The sequence below is a fragment of the Gobio gobio genome (assembly GCF_949357685.1).
Source record: "Gobio gobio genome assembly, chromosome: 18".
Lineage (NCBI taxonomy): Eukaryota > Metazoa > Chordata > Actinopteri > Cypriniformes > Gobionidae > Gobio > Gobio gobio.
The window spans coordinates 39,593,553-39,609,278 of record NC_137111.1 but is presented as its reverse complement, the minus strand read 5'-3'; the positions used below and the strand labels follow the sequence as shown (position 1 = coordinate 39,609,278).

Here is a 15,726-nt window from a genome sequence, read left to right as displayed (position 1 = left end):
ACGAAGCATGGTTGAGCTTCCTCAAGAACCTCTAGTTAAGCTTTGGTTCGCTGATCAATGTTTACATGTGAATAAATATAAAGCGATCGAGTCTCTTCTGAAAAGAGTTAAACCGCTTAAAGGGATAGTTCACCCAAAAACGAAATTTTTATGTTTATCTGCTTACCCCCAGGGCATCCAAGATGTAGGTGTCTTTGTTTCTTCAGTAGAACACAAATTAAGATTTTTAACTCCAACCGTTGCAGTGTGATAGTCGTATAATGCATGTTAATGGGGATATTTTAGAGTATGAGAGTAAAAACACATAGACACACGAATCCTTATTAAACCATGCAGCTTGTGGCGACACATTGATGTCTTAAGACACAAAACGATCGGTTTCTGCGAGAAACCGAACAGTATTTATGATTTTTTTTACCTCTTATCAGACGAATGTCATCTAGTATTCCCAGCGCCATAACTTCCAGCGAATAAAGTCAAAATACTGGCACGATCAAAAAGATATATATGTAGATGCCTCCTTCGACCGATCCGTGCAGGCACTAATGAGGCATCTATGTATAAATTAATGATTGCGCCGGTATTTTGCATGTATTTTGACCTTATTCGCCGGAAGTGATGGCGCGGGGCGGCTGATGAAATACATTTTTAAATATGGATATTTTTATACACAAACGCTTCGCTTCGCTTCAGAAGGCCTTTATTAACACCCCAGAGCCGCGTGGAGCACATTATTTGACGGACAGATGCATTTTTTTTGGACTTCAAAAACAGCGCAACTATTACTGCTATTATAATGCTTGGATTAGCCATAACAGTTTTAATATAACTCCGATTTTATTCGTCTGAAAGAAGAATGTCATATACACCTCGGATGACTTGAGGTTGAGTAAATCATGGGCTAATTTTCATTTTTGGTGTCAAAGTGGTTTGTGTTCCAAAGATGAATGAAAGTCTTACAGGTTTGGAATGACATGAGGCTGAGTAAATGATGACAATTTAAAATCTTGGGTGAACAATCCCTTTAACTAATGGTAACTAATGGGACTATATTGCAAAGTGCTAATGATTTAAATAAAGTTTTACAACCATTATGATTGTCTTTTCCATCACAAACAACAAATTGTTTTACCAAGGACACAACATTATCATGCTTAAGATGTGAAAAACCTCCAAAATCCAGGTAAATCTCATAATAACCATAAACATAATATCTTTATTTTGTGTAATTTTCACTCAAGTTGTAATTTGTCAAAGTATGCAAATTTTTTTTTTAATTCGATATGAAGTTAGCCTTAGTAAGAATATTCCATTATTGAATGGCGATTTCAGGTGTGGTGGAAATGATGCTACAGGGAAAACAAGAGAAATGACATAATTCTGCTGTGAATCATGTATTTTACACTTTTTTTTGACATTGTTAAAAAATCTAAACTAGTAGCGAGTTCAAAAACATTTTATTTTTAAAAATTCCAAGGCACCAAAAGTGCCCATATGCATTTTATGAACCTAAACTATATTCATGTGATAAATTCAGAGTCTTGTCACACAGTGGATTTCTGAAGCGTTCATGTGACTCTACAGATGTCCCAGAAATCACATACTGCATATATGAACAAACCGATCGGTTTTGCTCACTGCTTCTTCTCTGCTACCGAGCATAAATGCATTAGCATTTCTGTGAAAAGAACCTTCTGCACACAGTATCTCCTGAGACAATCTTTACCAAATCAAACAGAGGACAATGTGTCATCACCAATTGCGATGGAAAATAACAAAATCACAAGGGGTTTCTAAAATTGAAAAGTTCAAGTAAGGATTCATTCAGCATCTCCCCCTGAGAAGCCCGCATTGTGGGACTAAACAGATATGATACCGGACTCATTTCGTTCTGCTGAGGGTTTAATTGTTACCTTTGCAGTCTGCATATGCATTAGGTACAGCTGAGCAGAACCAATAAATTCAGCGCTTGGTCATTACCACTCTTTGTGAAAAGCACTTATGCTGACTTCTGCATTAATAAAAATCTCTGCTGCTTACCATAAAGCTCAGGTGCTTTGGATAAGGACTCCAATGACACAGGAGGAGGAACCAATGAAAATTGGATCAAGAGCATAAGCTGTAGAAGCAGCTAATGGCTTTGGCTTTGACACTGTGAGGTGAAACATGCAGTTCAAAAAGAATCATTTGTGCACCTGCTGCTAACTCTCAAACTGATGACAAGTGTTTTCCCACTAAAGGCGAAATTAGAGAGCATCATAATAGGGCCTTGCAGGAAAAAAGGCCTGTCGTCTTCGCTTACATAACACAGCCTAAGCAAGATAAGTCACCATTAGTTTCGCATAATAATTGAACTCTTCACATTTCCCCAGCATAAAATTCAGGAAAAAACTGTATTTTATCTTATTGCGAGCCCCTTCCCGGGGGAAAGGCTCAGGCTGAGGAAGAGTGATGGATTAAAAATGAAAAAATGTGCAATTTTGAAATCTCATTTTTGGTTTGCTGGAATCAATACATAATCAAGACATGATGCGCGCACATTAGATTTCTTCAACTGGACAGAAAACTCCACCGGACCACCGAAATTCAATTCCACTCAATAATGAACAGCGATTCATAGGGGTAAAGATCAAAACTCAAAAGTCTTCGCATAATCTGCCATAAAATAAAGGTCACTCTAGCACTCCTGACACTGTTGAATACAGACAAAAGAGAAGAATAAACCTAGTTAAAGATGGCATCTGGAATGGATAATGAATCATTCAATGTGTTGCTCTAACCTTAAACTCCTCCAGAGATGAGTAGACCTTTCCTCGAAATTCACAGTAGTTTTTCTTCTCTTTGCACTGCGGGCAGCACTGGCTGGTGTCAACACGCAGGCAACGTGGATGAAGTTTTGGACACTCTGGTTGGGCGCACAGAGGACCTTCATCTGTGCACAAGCAGGGGCAGGTGGAGGGTCCTGGGGTGAATTTCTCCCCGATGGCGAAAACAAACCCTGTCTCATCCATGCAGCCCTTACCCCTGTAATCGGGATACGAGTACTCTTCGGTCGCATCGAGAGAGATGTTGGCCTCTTCTGTAGGAGCCCCTTCAGTTTGCTTGAGTGATTCTTGCTCACCCCAGGCTTCAAGGGGCTTACCCAGCAGTTTGGACCCTCGTCTCAAGGGGCTCAAGATGGGTCTGGTCCTGCTAGCACTGGATCTGTTCACGCCTTTGATCCCCTCCAACTCAAGATTACTCAGCTCCTCCAAACGCTGCCTTGCACCAGGGCTCAGCGCACTCTCCTTGGCCTGGGTCAGAACACGCTCCAAACGCTCTTTCTCCCCACCCTCTGGCACCGACACAACGGGATTGCCTCGTGCGCTCGTATACAAGAGCCAAGTAACAAAGATAAGTCCTGTTGTCATGGCAGCCGAGTGAAGCATCTCACTCCTCTCCACCAGCATAAAATTACGGGACGGCACCTGGACTCACATTACAATCCTCAAATCCCAGGTAGAGCCTATTACAGCAGGAGCGTCGTCACATCTGTAAAAGAAACAAACTAGAGGGTTCAGCACCATGGACAGAGGCAATATAATGAGATGTTGGCTACATCAAATACCAAACAGCTGACCCAAAATCAATTCTCTAAAGGAGGGTAACACTAGAATCGGTGATCTACAACACTCCTTTAAAAACCCCAACACTGATTCTTCAGTAGAGTTAATCGTTCAGGCGGTGAAATGGATTCTGTGCTTCAATAGATTTCAACTAAATTCAACATAATCTTGTTCCTGTTTTTTCATTGATTAATGTAACCACAGTTAAACATAATATAATGGCATTTGAATCTTAGAAACAACTACTAAGTATAATCATTCACTAAATCCAAAATAATGTAAATAATTTACAAGCATTGCCTGTCTAAATGTTCCTTTTGCTCACAATCTAGTTTCCAGCAATAGTTTTGTAGTTCAGACCATTTTCTCTGCTCCTAGTATGCACTGGATTATGAACAAATATAATTGCATTGTGTGACTGTTTTAATTTCTGTTGTTTTTATAGTCATGTTTAGTACGTGTTGCCAGAATGGATTTGTTCCACTTGAACTATTAAATGATTGTTAACCTTGTCATGTTTCACGAACCAAATGTTGAGGACTGTGAGTATTTTAAAGTATTAAATTAATGCTTTTTATTTCATGAGTGTTTGTGTGGTGAGTGTCCATGTGACGTAGAGACCAAACACTTGGCTCTTGGTCACTTGTAAATGGAAAAATGAGATGAAAAATAGAAGCACAGTATAAAGGTTATAGTTACAAATAGTTATTTCTCAATGTTTGTTTCACTCCACTGATTTGCAGAATTATTCAGGGTTAAGAAGTTGATTTGATTGATACTTATTGAATTCTAGATATAGTATGCCATTTGTTGTCATATTTTTTTTAGTATAAGTGCCTGTATGGTTTTTTCGAATATTCCCTTTCATGCAGGGTGTAATATAGCTGTTTGTGAAGGTGAAGGTGAAGTTGTAAAGTCAAAAGTGCACGATAAATAAAGTTATTTTCTACCAAAAGAAAGAATCAACTCTGAACAGCCTTTACGAATCGTTTGTGTTTCACATTCCACTGTGTTACGGTTCAACGTCACTAGAAAAGACATTCGCATAATGCCTGCCTATGTTGTACGTTGTCCGTCCGTCAACTTGACACGCCCACAAGCACGTCATTTTATTGACGACCGCTTCTCAAAAGTTCAGCACGGGATTCGCGAAACATTTGCTCTGGAAAGATGGGTCAGTGCCCAGTTATTTGGAACAGCTAGCTCCTCAGAATCACAACCTGTAAGTATGATTAATTATTGATGTATATATTTTCTACCGGGTGTTTAAAATATTGTTAATATGTATAAGTATTATGCTCTAGTGTTGTCAAAAATATTAATATTTCGATATGTATCGATACTGAAATATCTGAAATGATACAATACTCACTTTCTACAGTTTCGATACCAGCGATCGACAGCGAGTTGACACGCACCCGCCTCCTCTCATTCAGTCCGGTTAACCCTCTGAACTCGGCGAACGGGTGTTCTGCTGGATTTTTGTTCATGACAGCGTGTTAGTGTTGGTGTGACCGGTCTGAATTTTGCGCGGGATTGCACATAACGTTAATTCTACTAATTCCCGAAGATTTCGTGCTTGCATCTGAAGCGCACAAACACATACCGTAACAAAGCCGCCTCTGACATACAAGAGCTAAAATGAGCTCCTTTTTCCAGCTTATTAATGGTCAAATACTCTCAAAAATGTCTCAATGCCCATCTTGGTGAGTATTAACGTAAACACAGTCGTAAACAGTTCAGGAAGAATGTGTAACAGGAACAGTGTTTGGGAACCATGCGTGCGTCAGGTCTTAAAGGGACAGCAGTTATTTATTATTCAAACTACAAAAAGACAAACGATCAAATACTGCTCTTGACTGATTAACTTGTGTAACTTTAATGGATTAATCTGTTTTTAATTTGATTACTTTGTTTTTATTTTTTATATTCAGTTTCTTACCTGAATACTGGTAGGCCTACCTGACAAAATAAAGCAGTCTATTTAATTTGCATCTTTATTCTATTGTATTTATTTGTGCCATTGTTAGTCATTTGTTTATTTGTTCTTATTTTATTACTGTTTACTAGGGATGCAGCGGTTGACCGGCCAAAAATCGGAAAAATCGTTTTTCTGCCGATTTTTCCGGAAGTGCGCCCGCGTGCACATACGCCTATATTGCAATCATTCGCAAACATGTCACTTGTGTGTTACAAACGGAAACTGGAGAACTGAGGGAAGAGATGAGATACGCTGAAGGGAATGAAGAGCCACTTTCCTGCGCAAGCTGAAGTTGCGCGAGCTTACCTCTCCGCGCCCTGCACAAGCGTAGAGAGTGAGCGTTTGTCCAGCTCAGCTTCTCACGTGTTGGATCGGATGAGAACGAAACAGACTAACTTGTGACAAAGCCGAAATACTTCTTTTTGTAGCCTAAAGAAGAACATGCATGCACTTTTGAAATGAAATAATATCAGTTCTGTAGCCTATAGGATGATCCTTTTTATTTTACCTTAAAATTACATTGACTTAATTTGATTTAAAAAGCACCTGCTGTAGCATCTGAGTTTTTTTCGTTGCACTAAACATTATTTGATTTAACATTTTGGAACAATTATACACTTTGGTTTTATTTAATTTCACTGGTAAAGACTTTTTTTCTTTACACTGAATTTAAAAACAAATGCTGATTTAAGTAACATCTTTGTTTGGATTGCAGAATATGCAGTTGTTGCCTTTAATTTCACCTTTCAGCCTTTTAATTTCCAATTCAATTTCTCGTTAATTTCAGATTGCGGACTTGTTTTCATTAGCCAAAAGCCAATTTAGCCTGTTAAATACCAAATAAACATCTTGTTCATGTATACTTTCATTCTTTTATTGTGTAAAAAAATTATAATCGGAAATCGGTATCGGAATCGGACAGTTTTCTTGAAAAAAAATCGGTATCGGAATTGGCCATGTAAAATCATGATCGGTGCATCACTACTGTTTACTTGTCTTTTTAAATTAAATTTGAAATCAAGCTTCCTTGTGCTGAATGTAAGCTATTGCAACACAATTAGCTAGCAAATATTTGTGAGATAATTGTAATGGTAATTGATCAATGTTTATATATATGAGAAAAAGCTTAAAAGCTTTATCATATAAATTGATCTTTTAATTGCCTAGACTTTCAATAGACAGACAAAAATAGAAATTATATTAAAAATATCTATTTGACAGTATATGCAGCGTTTTTCCCCGTGGTATCAAAAATGGTATCGAATATCGATACTTTTTTAGGTATCGTATCGAAGTTAGAAATTCCAGTATCGTGACAACCCTATTATGCTCTCATTTATATTTACATTTGTATTTGTATTAGTTTTGCCAGTTATGTTATATTTGTGGGCCAGGCAATCACACTGCAAGGTATATGTCATGTGACCTAATCAGTGACTGAATGAATGCACCTGCCTATTGTTTAAATAATATATGCCAGTCAGAGCGACTGGATGTTGTGAAAGAGTACAACGTATTCCCTGTGTTATCTTTGTAAGCCTACTCTGCTAACAAATATGTCGTTTTGTGTTTTATATTATGTAGGTCTCCGGAGCTAACCGGTTACTCGTGTTGTTACTGTCTTACTTAAATACTTCTGCTGATCAGCTGTGTGCCTACCTAAAACTGTGTCTATTAATGCAGATTGCCTGTCGTTCTTACTACTTTGAGTAAAGTTAAAGGATGGAGCAAGATTTGTTTTGAAAACTTTAATGTTCCATCAATCATTCACGTTAGTGCTCGGCTAACATATACACCGTTATTGATACAGTTCCCGCATGTGCACCGCCATAAATGAGAAATATACACATCGTTTTTTGATGGACATACACTTGTTAATGCTGATGGTGAGGAATTACAGCTGCAACATCTCATAATGTACATCAAACTGAGAAGCTTGTCACTAAGAAGATTCCTGCTCAAGACGTCTTTACGATGGAGGTCCGGGTTGAATTTCCAAAACAACATTAGGAAACTTTAAAATAGTATAATAAAGGCACTTTAAGTAAACTGTATTATTTTACAGCATACAGAATATTGCTGGTTATAACAGGAAATAACCAAAATAAATATAACTAATTAAATAGCTTTTTTTCTTTTTGAAGAGCTATACAACTTTGCCATGCTGGAAAGGTGTGAAGGCTGACTGCCTCTGGTGTAATCACACATAGCGACAGCAATCTTCCAATCGCACCTCCACGCATCAATTTTCACGGGGGTGATGGACACGAAAGTAAATTGCCTCAAGGGAACTTGAGTCACAAGCACTTCAATAACTCCTCTATTCTCCGTCCAGCTAAGCGCAATCAATTCACCTCAATTGAATCTGTTAAACGACACGAAGAGGTTAATCGAGAAATAGATTTTAGAAGGGAGAGAAAGAATATCACACGAGCAAGATTGCTGTTGTGCTAAATATCAGCATGGCCGTGGTTATGCTGTAGGTAATCACAGCTGTGCTAATATTAAAGGTCCCGTTTTTCGTGGTTTTTTGAAGCTTTGATTGTGTTTACAGTGTGCAATATAACATGTGTTCATGTTTCGCGTGTAAAAAAACACAGTATTTTTCACACAATTTACTTATCTGTATACTGCTGTTTTCACTGTCCTCAAAACGGCTTGAAAGATTTCCCTGTTCTATGAAGTCCCTCCTTCAGAAATACGTAACGAGTTCTGATTGTGCCAGCGGTTCCCGTGTTGTGATTCGACAGCAGCTTAGTGCACGCAGAGCGCACGTTACCGGAAAGGTCACGCCTCTCACCATAACGGGGATGCATGCGCTCAATGATCTCTAAGTACAGCGTCCCTGGGAAAGCCAAACAAAGGTGACTTAACTCCGGGATGAAAATAACAGCGTCTCGACGACATGGCAACAAACAAACTATACGAACGCAACCGAACGCAACACTTCCTATTCTCCACGCGGGAGCAACAAGACCACGCCCCCTTTTTTCGCGCGTTCTTGTGGGCGGAGGTTAGTCGACATACTGCTCTACTGACGTAATTAGAGCAGGAAATACCAGGATGTAGTCCAAACCGGCCGTTCGCTGTAGGCTTTGAAAGGGAACTTCTGTTAAATAAAATATCTCGCTTGGCATTGAACTTTGAGCTTTATAATTTTACAGGTATTATAAATGCTCTAACAGCAAAATTACACACTAACTAAAGTTTGAAAAATGGGATCACGAAGAACAGGACCTTTAAAGTTGCAATGAAACGGATCTTTTCTTCCGTACTGTGACATACATCCGAGTATAAAGGATCGGAAAAGAAATGTAGGGTGGGAATTCTATCCATTGGTCAAAAATGGAGGCAGATGAACACAATCTTGCGGAGGTGGTGTTTAAATAGACTTAATGACTAGAGGAGTCCTGCATACATCACCAGAGAGAAGTCTGTTGTTTTCACTGGAAGATACAGCTATGACATAAACATTATGAGGTCAAAACAGTTGGAAAAAAGCAACATATGCACACATGAACTCTTGACAATAAGATCATGTCGAATAGCAGATTGGACAACAGAAATTAATCTGATGCTACATTTCCATTGTGTTTATACAACAGCTCTACAATTATACACTTCACCAAAGTCATTAATACCAATTAACTTGTGTTTCAGACAAAAATTGGCCAGTTCATTTGTATATATTTCTTCTCTTCCAACTAAAATAGTTCCACAAGAAGCCTAAAAATCCACCATGGATGGACGACACAAAGCATTTTACAGACTGAAAGCCTGACAGGAACTTTTTATAGCCTATAAGTATGAAAGCTTGTTTACACCACAAAATAAAACATTTTAAAAGACAATTGCGACTTTTTTTCTCACAGTTGTGAATTTACATCTCGCAAGTCTGACTTTTTTCTCGCAATTGCGAGTTTCTTTTCTCCGAATTGTGAGATATAAACTCGCAATTGTGAGTTATGAAGTCAGAAGTGCATGATATAAAGTCAGAATAACGAGTTAAAGGTGAACTATGTAGGATTTTTGCAGTAAAATATCCAGAAACCACCAGGCCAGTGTTATATATTTTTTTCAGTTGAGTACTTAGAATATCCCAAATGTTTTCAACTATTTGTAAATCGTGAGAAAATTGCTATTTTAACCAAGGAACCGGGACGTGTGAGCTATGCATTTGAAGGAGTCGCCTGTCGATTGCGTCATATCTGCGTCACCCTCGGTCTCCGGTTTTATTCAGTGAAACGCTTTACTCTCACTGCATTGTGAACAAGTGTCATAGCAGCCGCCGAGCGAACATCATAACTTCCTTTTCAACACACTCAGATATATCTAATACGATAAACAGAGTTGCGTTACCTCAAACTCATGACTGGAAAAGAGGAAGTTGCGCCGGCAACCGTGTCATAATAAAAGTCCCGCCAGCGACTATGCCATAATAACAGTCCCGTTCTTCAATCGCTCCTGCGGCCTTGCTCAGCTCCACAACACTCGGTCCTGCTCTGCTTCACTACAGTAATGTTAATAATCGCATCCATGAACATGATTTCTGCCCGAGTCCTATCCTGACTGTTTTCCACCGGCTGTGAGGTGAAGACCACATGTCCCGAGATTCTGCGCTCAAACGTGCCGTCATCAAACTACGCCTTTGTTTTGAACAGGCGACCTCTAGTGGACGGAAAAGTTATATAGTGTAGCTTTAAACGAGTTATATCTCGCAATTCTGACTTTCTAACTCGTAATTCTGACTTAATATCATATATAAAGACTTCATAACTCACAATTGCGAGTTTATATCTCACAATTCGGAGAAAAGAACTCGCAATTGCGAGGAAAAAAGTCAGAATTGCGAGATTCTGACTTTCTAACTCGCAATTCTGACTGTATAACTCGTAATTCTGACTTTATATCATGCACTTCTGACTTCATAACTCACAATTGCGAGTTTATATCTAACAATTCGGAGAAAAGAAACTCGCAATTGCGAGAAAAAAAGTATTTTTAACTCGCAATTCTGACAGTTTCTCGCAATTGCAAGTTTCTTTTCTCAGAATTGTGAGATGTAAACTCGCAATTGTGAATTATGAAGTCAGAATTTATAGCGACTTTATATCACGCAATTCTGACTTTATAACCCGCAATTCTTTTTTTATAACTCACAATTGCGACTTTCTGTCACACAATTCTGATGTAAATTTAAGGCAGAATTTTATTTTTGGTCGGGCCTGGGACAAAGTGAGCAAGCACTTTAACGCGAGGGGGGTGAAGATTGTATTGCCAAATGTCTTATGTTGCCAGTAAAAAGTGGCCTACATTATTTTAAATATATCTAGTTAGTAGTTTAATGGTGGTGTGGTGTACTCAGGAACAGGCTGGAGACTCAGAAGATGAAATCCAAACAAAACTTTAATAATAACACTCAAGAATCTGGTAACAGGGAGGGAAACACATTAACACGGCAGTGACCGGACAAAGACTGAAGGTAAGGGTGCATATTAAATAGCAAACAGAAACGAGATAATTAATCAGACACAGCTGGGACAAATGAACTCATTAAGACGGGAAACTGAACAAAGAACACGAATATAGCAAAATGAAATTCCAAACCCAAACTGAAAACGTGACAAAGTAGAGTATAGGCATAAAATAAAATAAGTATAGGCATAAAATCTAAAATAATTCTAATTTCAGCTTCAGAATCATTAATATTTTTTTCTGGTGTCACCATTGTCCTGTGCATTGTTACCAGCACCAAGTCCAAGCCTATTCATTTCCACCCCCAATGTAATAACATATCTTGGAGTATCGTAAGATTATTGTATCGTGAGTTCAGTATCATATGTATCGAATCGTGACATGAGGGTATCGTTATTGCAAGTTTCTTTTTTCAGAATTGTGAGATGTAAACTCGCAATTGTGAGTTATGAAGTCAGAATTTATAGCGACTTTATATCACGCAATTCTGACTTTATAACCCGCAATTCTTATTTATAACTCACAATTGCGAATTTCTGTCACACAATTCTGATGTAAACTCGCAATTGTGAGAAAAAAAGTCGCATTTACCTTATTTATTTTTTATGCTGTGGCGGAAACAAGCTTCCATATATAAAGTTGATTGGAGCCAATAAAAGCGTAATAATCACTCGGCTCCAAATCCACTCCAGGTTTTGCATTTCATTCTCCTCACTCACAAGCGAGAGAAACCCACTCAGAGCGATCATGAAGTGAGAAAACACCCAAACTCTGAATTTTAAAAAGCCTGATGTCGCGAAAGGTAAAAACTTGTATTCCCCCTCCGAAGTGTTTTAATAAACTCTGTTAAACAACAAACAACTTAATCAAGAAAATAAATGTTTGAAGAGGAAAAAAGATGAGTGGAAATGATATCAAATGATGTACAGCAACTCGTAAAATGTCAAACACTCTATTTTAATTTTGCAATTAACATTAATGCATATAAAAAGCCATGCATTTATCTGAACTCCAGTCCATGTGGGCTGTGGAGCCTGTTGATGCAATGCACAGGTGCTCTTCACAGCATTATTCACATCCACTCGAAAATCACATCTTCGGCTGCACGATTAACGATACAAGTGTGACTGAGGCAATCATTTGGAGTTCACATGAGGCTGAGAATGAGAAAAAGAGGCGTAGATAATGATGCGACACAAAGCAGACACTAAATCTGTGTCTGCGCTGTAACACTGGAGCTATTAGCGGTAGTATTCATACCACCCACATAAGTTAATTAACGAAACGCAACCCAAAGAAAAACATTTACAGAGAACAAACATAGCGAGTGGTCGGTTTTGTCCATATCATACTTCACTCTTCGACCGTAAATGTCAGTTCTGTTCATTTTGGGCACATTTAAGCGTATCGGTCGTGCAACACACTATACAGAATCACCTTAAACGTTTAACTGTAACTTTATAATGCCATTTAGAGACGTTAAAGCTGACTAGACGTCCATACCTGCATCTTTCCGTCGGTGTGTTGTGTAGATAGTTGTCACACAGTTGATATCGAGGCTTGTTCATCAGTCTCTGCACACTCCACATCACCTCACAACTGCGCTCAGGAAATAAGACAATTTAGTTTAAACGTTGCCACTAACGAATACGCCAGGGCTGTTAATGCCTCCTCAGCTCTAGTGTGAGAACTGAAAGAAAGGAGTGGACTCTTCAGCACCAGTGACAAAAAACATAAACCGGCAGACTTGCGTCACAGGGTGAGGAGTTTAATGAAAATAGCGCGTCACCTTTCCGACCACCAGGTGGCACATTCCCTTACTGGACTCCAGAAATTCACTGTGATTAATCATTCGTTCACGTTGTTTTGACAGAGCCTATCCATTCTTAGATTGTTCGTGTGATGTGCGATGAGCGTGTCTGTGTTTGCCACGAGATGCTGAGGACAAAGATATTAAAGAACAGGTAGCTATAAAACTGATGAAAATGCACATGAGGATTGAACTTTTCTGCTATGATTTGTATCGATTGTTTCGTTGTGTTTTCATGTTTTATGGGGACCTAATGATTTCCATATTGTGCAAACTGTATATTCTATCCAACCTACCCATCACAGAAAACTTTCTGCATTTTAACTTTTTCAATAAACACCTTTCGTATGATTCTTAGTATGATTTATGAGCAGATTTCCTCATGGGGACCAAAAAAATGTCTCCACAAGGACAAGGATTTCGGATATTGCCATCTTTGTGGGGACATTTTGTCCCCATAATGTAGGGTTTAGGCTACCAGGCACACACACACACACACACACACACACACACACACACACACACACACACACACACACACACACACACACACACACACACACACACACACACACACACACACACACACATTGAGCTATCATTGTAGCAATGATTCCTATACTGTACAAACTATTTTCTATGTGCGTAACAATATATCATGTCACAATATATCGCAATACAAAAATGCAACAATATGTATTGTGTATAGTTCACCCAAAATGAAAATTATTTGAAAAAATTCATGTTTACAGAGATTTAGTATCAGTACTACATTAAACAACTATATATAATGTTGAATATAATGTATAATAATGCAATGGGGAACATTTGTGAGTCCTGATAATGGAAAAACAGTGGCGTAGGCAGAATTTTATTTTTGGTCGGGCCTGGGACAAAGTGAGCATGCACTTTAACGCGAGGGGGGTGAAGATTGTATTGCCAAATCTCTTATGTTGCCAGTAAAAAGTGGCCTACATTATTTTAAATATATCTAGTTAGTAGTTTAATGGTGGTGTGGTGTACTCAGGAACAGGCTGGAGACTCAGAAGATGAAATCCAAACAAAACTTTAATAATAACACTCAAGAATCTGGTAACAGGGAGGGAAACACATTAACACGGCAGTGACCGGACAAAGACTGAAGGTAAGGGTGCATATTAAATAGCAAACAGAAACGAGATAATTAATCAGACACAGCTGGGACAATTGAACTCATTAAGACGGGAAACTGAACAAAGAACACGAATATAGCAAAATGAAATTCCAAACCCAAAATGAAAATGTGACAAAGTAGAGTATAGGCATAAAATAAAATAAGTATAGGCATAAAATCTAAAATAATTCTAATTTCAGCTTCAGAATCATGAATATTTTTTTCTGGTGTCACCATTGTCCTGTGCATTGTTACCAGCACCAAGTCCAAGCCTATTCATTTCCACCCCGAATGTAATAACATATCTTGGAGTATCGTAAGATTATTGTATCGTGAGTTCGTATCGAATTGTGACATGAGGGTATCGTTACACCCCATGTATTTTCTATTCCCTAACCCCAACCCTACCCCATAAACCTACCCGTCACTTGTCTGGCTATCACCAGACCAATCTCAATTTAAGATTGAACGTTGGTCTGGGGAGTCTGCTCTGTATTTTCGTGATAAACGAGCATAAATTAAAATATAGCTGCAAGCAGCAATACCGGGGCCAAGCGCAACAGAAGCAAACAAGGAAGCTAGCAGCAGACCAACTGAAAAAATGGGTGAACTGAAGACATTTGAAGACAATTTTAAGCAAAAATATTAAAACCCCACATTAATACATTGAGTTGAATAGAGCCAATGTCATATTTTGTTCTATTATAGCGCCACCAAGAGGCACAATCCCACCATTTTTTTGTGTGTGTCCTCGGAGTGAGTCCATACATTTGTGTGTTAATTTTGGTGAAAATATCTCGTTTCGTTTTGGAGTTATAGACATTTACATGAAAAAACACCTGACTTTGATTGGATTTTACTACCCCTTACTATCAATATTTTGACATTTGGGCAATATAATTTGGCTGTCGAACTATGTTTCCGAACTTCTGACACTGGTTTCGTCTCTGTCGGACTAGCAGTTTCAAAGATATCAGCTAATGTTTTTTAAGCGCAAAATTACCACGCTGCACAAACCATACGCCGAAACTGGAAAATCTGGAATCGTTGGACTCGGCAAGGATTCAGAAGACAAAAAAAGGTACTCCCATGAAAATAAGTCGACCACACCCAAAGTTATAAGCAAATCTCCACTAGGTGGCGCTGTTTCAAAACTTCTCAGGCTCCTTCAGGGCATCGTGCTGATGACCCATATCGAGTTTCATAACAATCCGTTTATGTGTTCATAAAATACAGCATTTTAGCACATAATTCAAAATGGCCGATATGGTAAAATTGGATATCAGTCGACTCAGCATGACGCCCCCAATCTAAGGAGACCATTTTTATGATTTGGACAAACGGATCAGAAGTTATAAGCAAAAATCTCCGGACCAGTAGGTGGTGCTGCGCCAAAACGTTGCATGTTGCCTCAAGTCATGCTTGTGATCACATGTACCAAGTTTGGTTTGAATACGATAAAGCGTTGGGGAGATATAGCCTTACGTGTATTTTTGCAACCGCTACGTAAAATTTGTGTGTTTATCGAAAACGATTTGACGAATCAACTTGAATTCCATGTAGAGCATGTTCTGTAAATTATCTGGTTCAATTTTCGTGTGAATCGGACGAACTGTCTAAGACGAGTTCGCAAAAGTAGGTTTTGTTTCGAAAAATTCGAATTGGCGGGAATATATTCTTGACAGAAAATGACGTCATAGGA

General features: G+C 38.5%; 1 protein-coding gene and 1 long non-coding RNA gene across 2 annotated transcripts in view; one reads left to right on the top strand and one right to left on the bottom strand.

The window, feature by feature from the left end:
• Positions 1-12,759, bottom strand: part of vwc2 (von Willebrand factor C domain containing 2) — a 47,199-nt gene extending 34,440 nt beyond the window's left edge. Inside the window, exons 1-2 of the mRNA XM_079842568.1 lie at positions 12,565-12,759; positions 2,781-3,531 (exon numbers count right to left, since the gene is read on the bottom strand). Of these exons, the coding sequence (XP_079698694.1) occupies positions 2,781-3,449 (669 nt within the window). The 5' untranslated portion in view covers positions 3,450-3,531; positions 12,565-12,759. The remainder of the gene's footprint in view (positions 1-2,780; positions 3,532-12,564) is intronic.
• The window catches only part of LOC307142142, a 576,947-nt gene that overhangs the window by 108,445 nt on the left and 452,776 nt on the right, over positions 1-15,726 (top strand). The window lies entirely within an intron of this gene.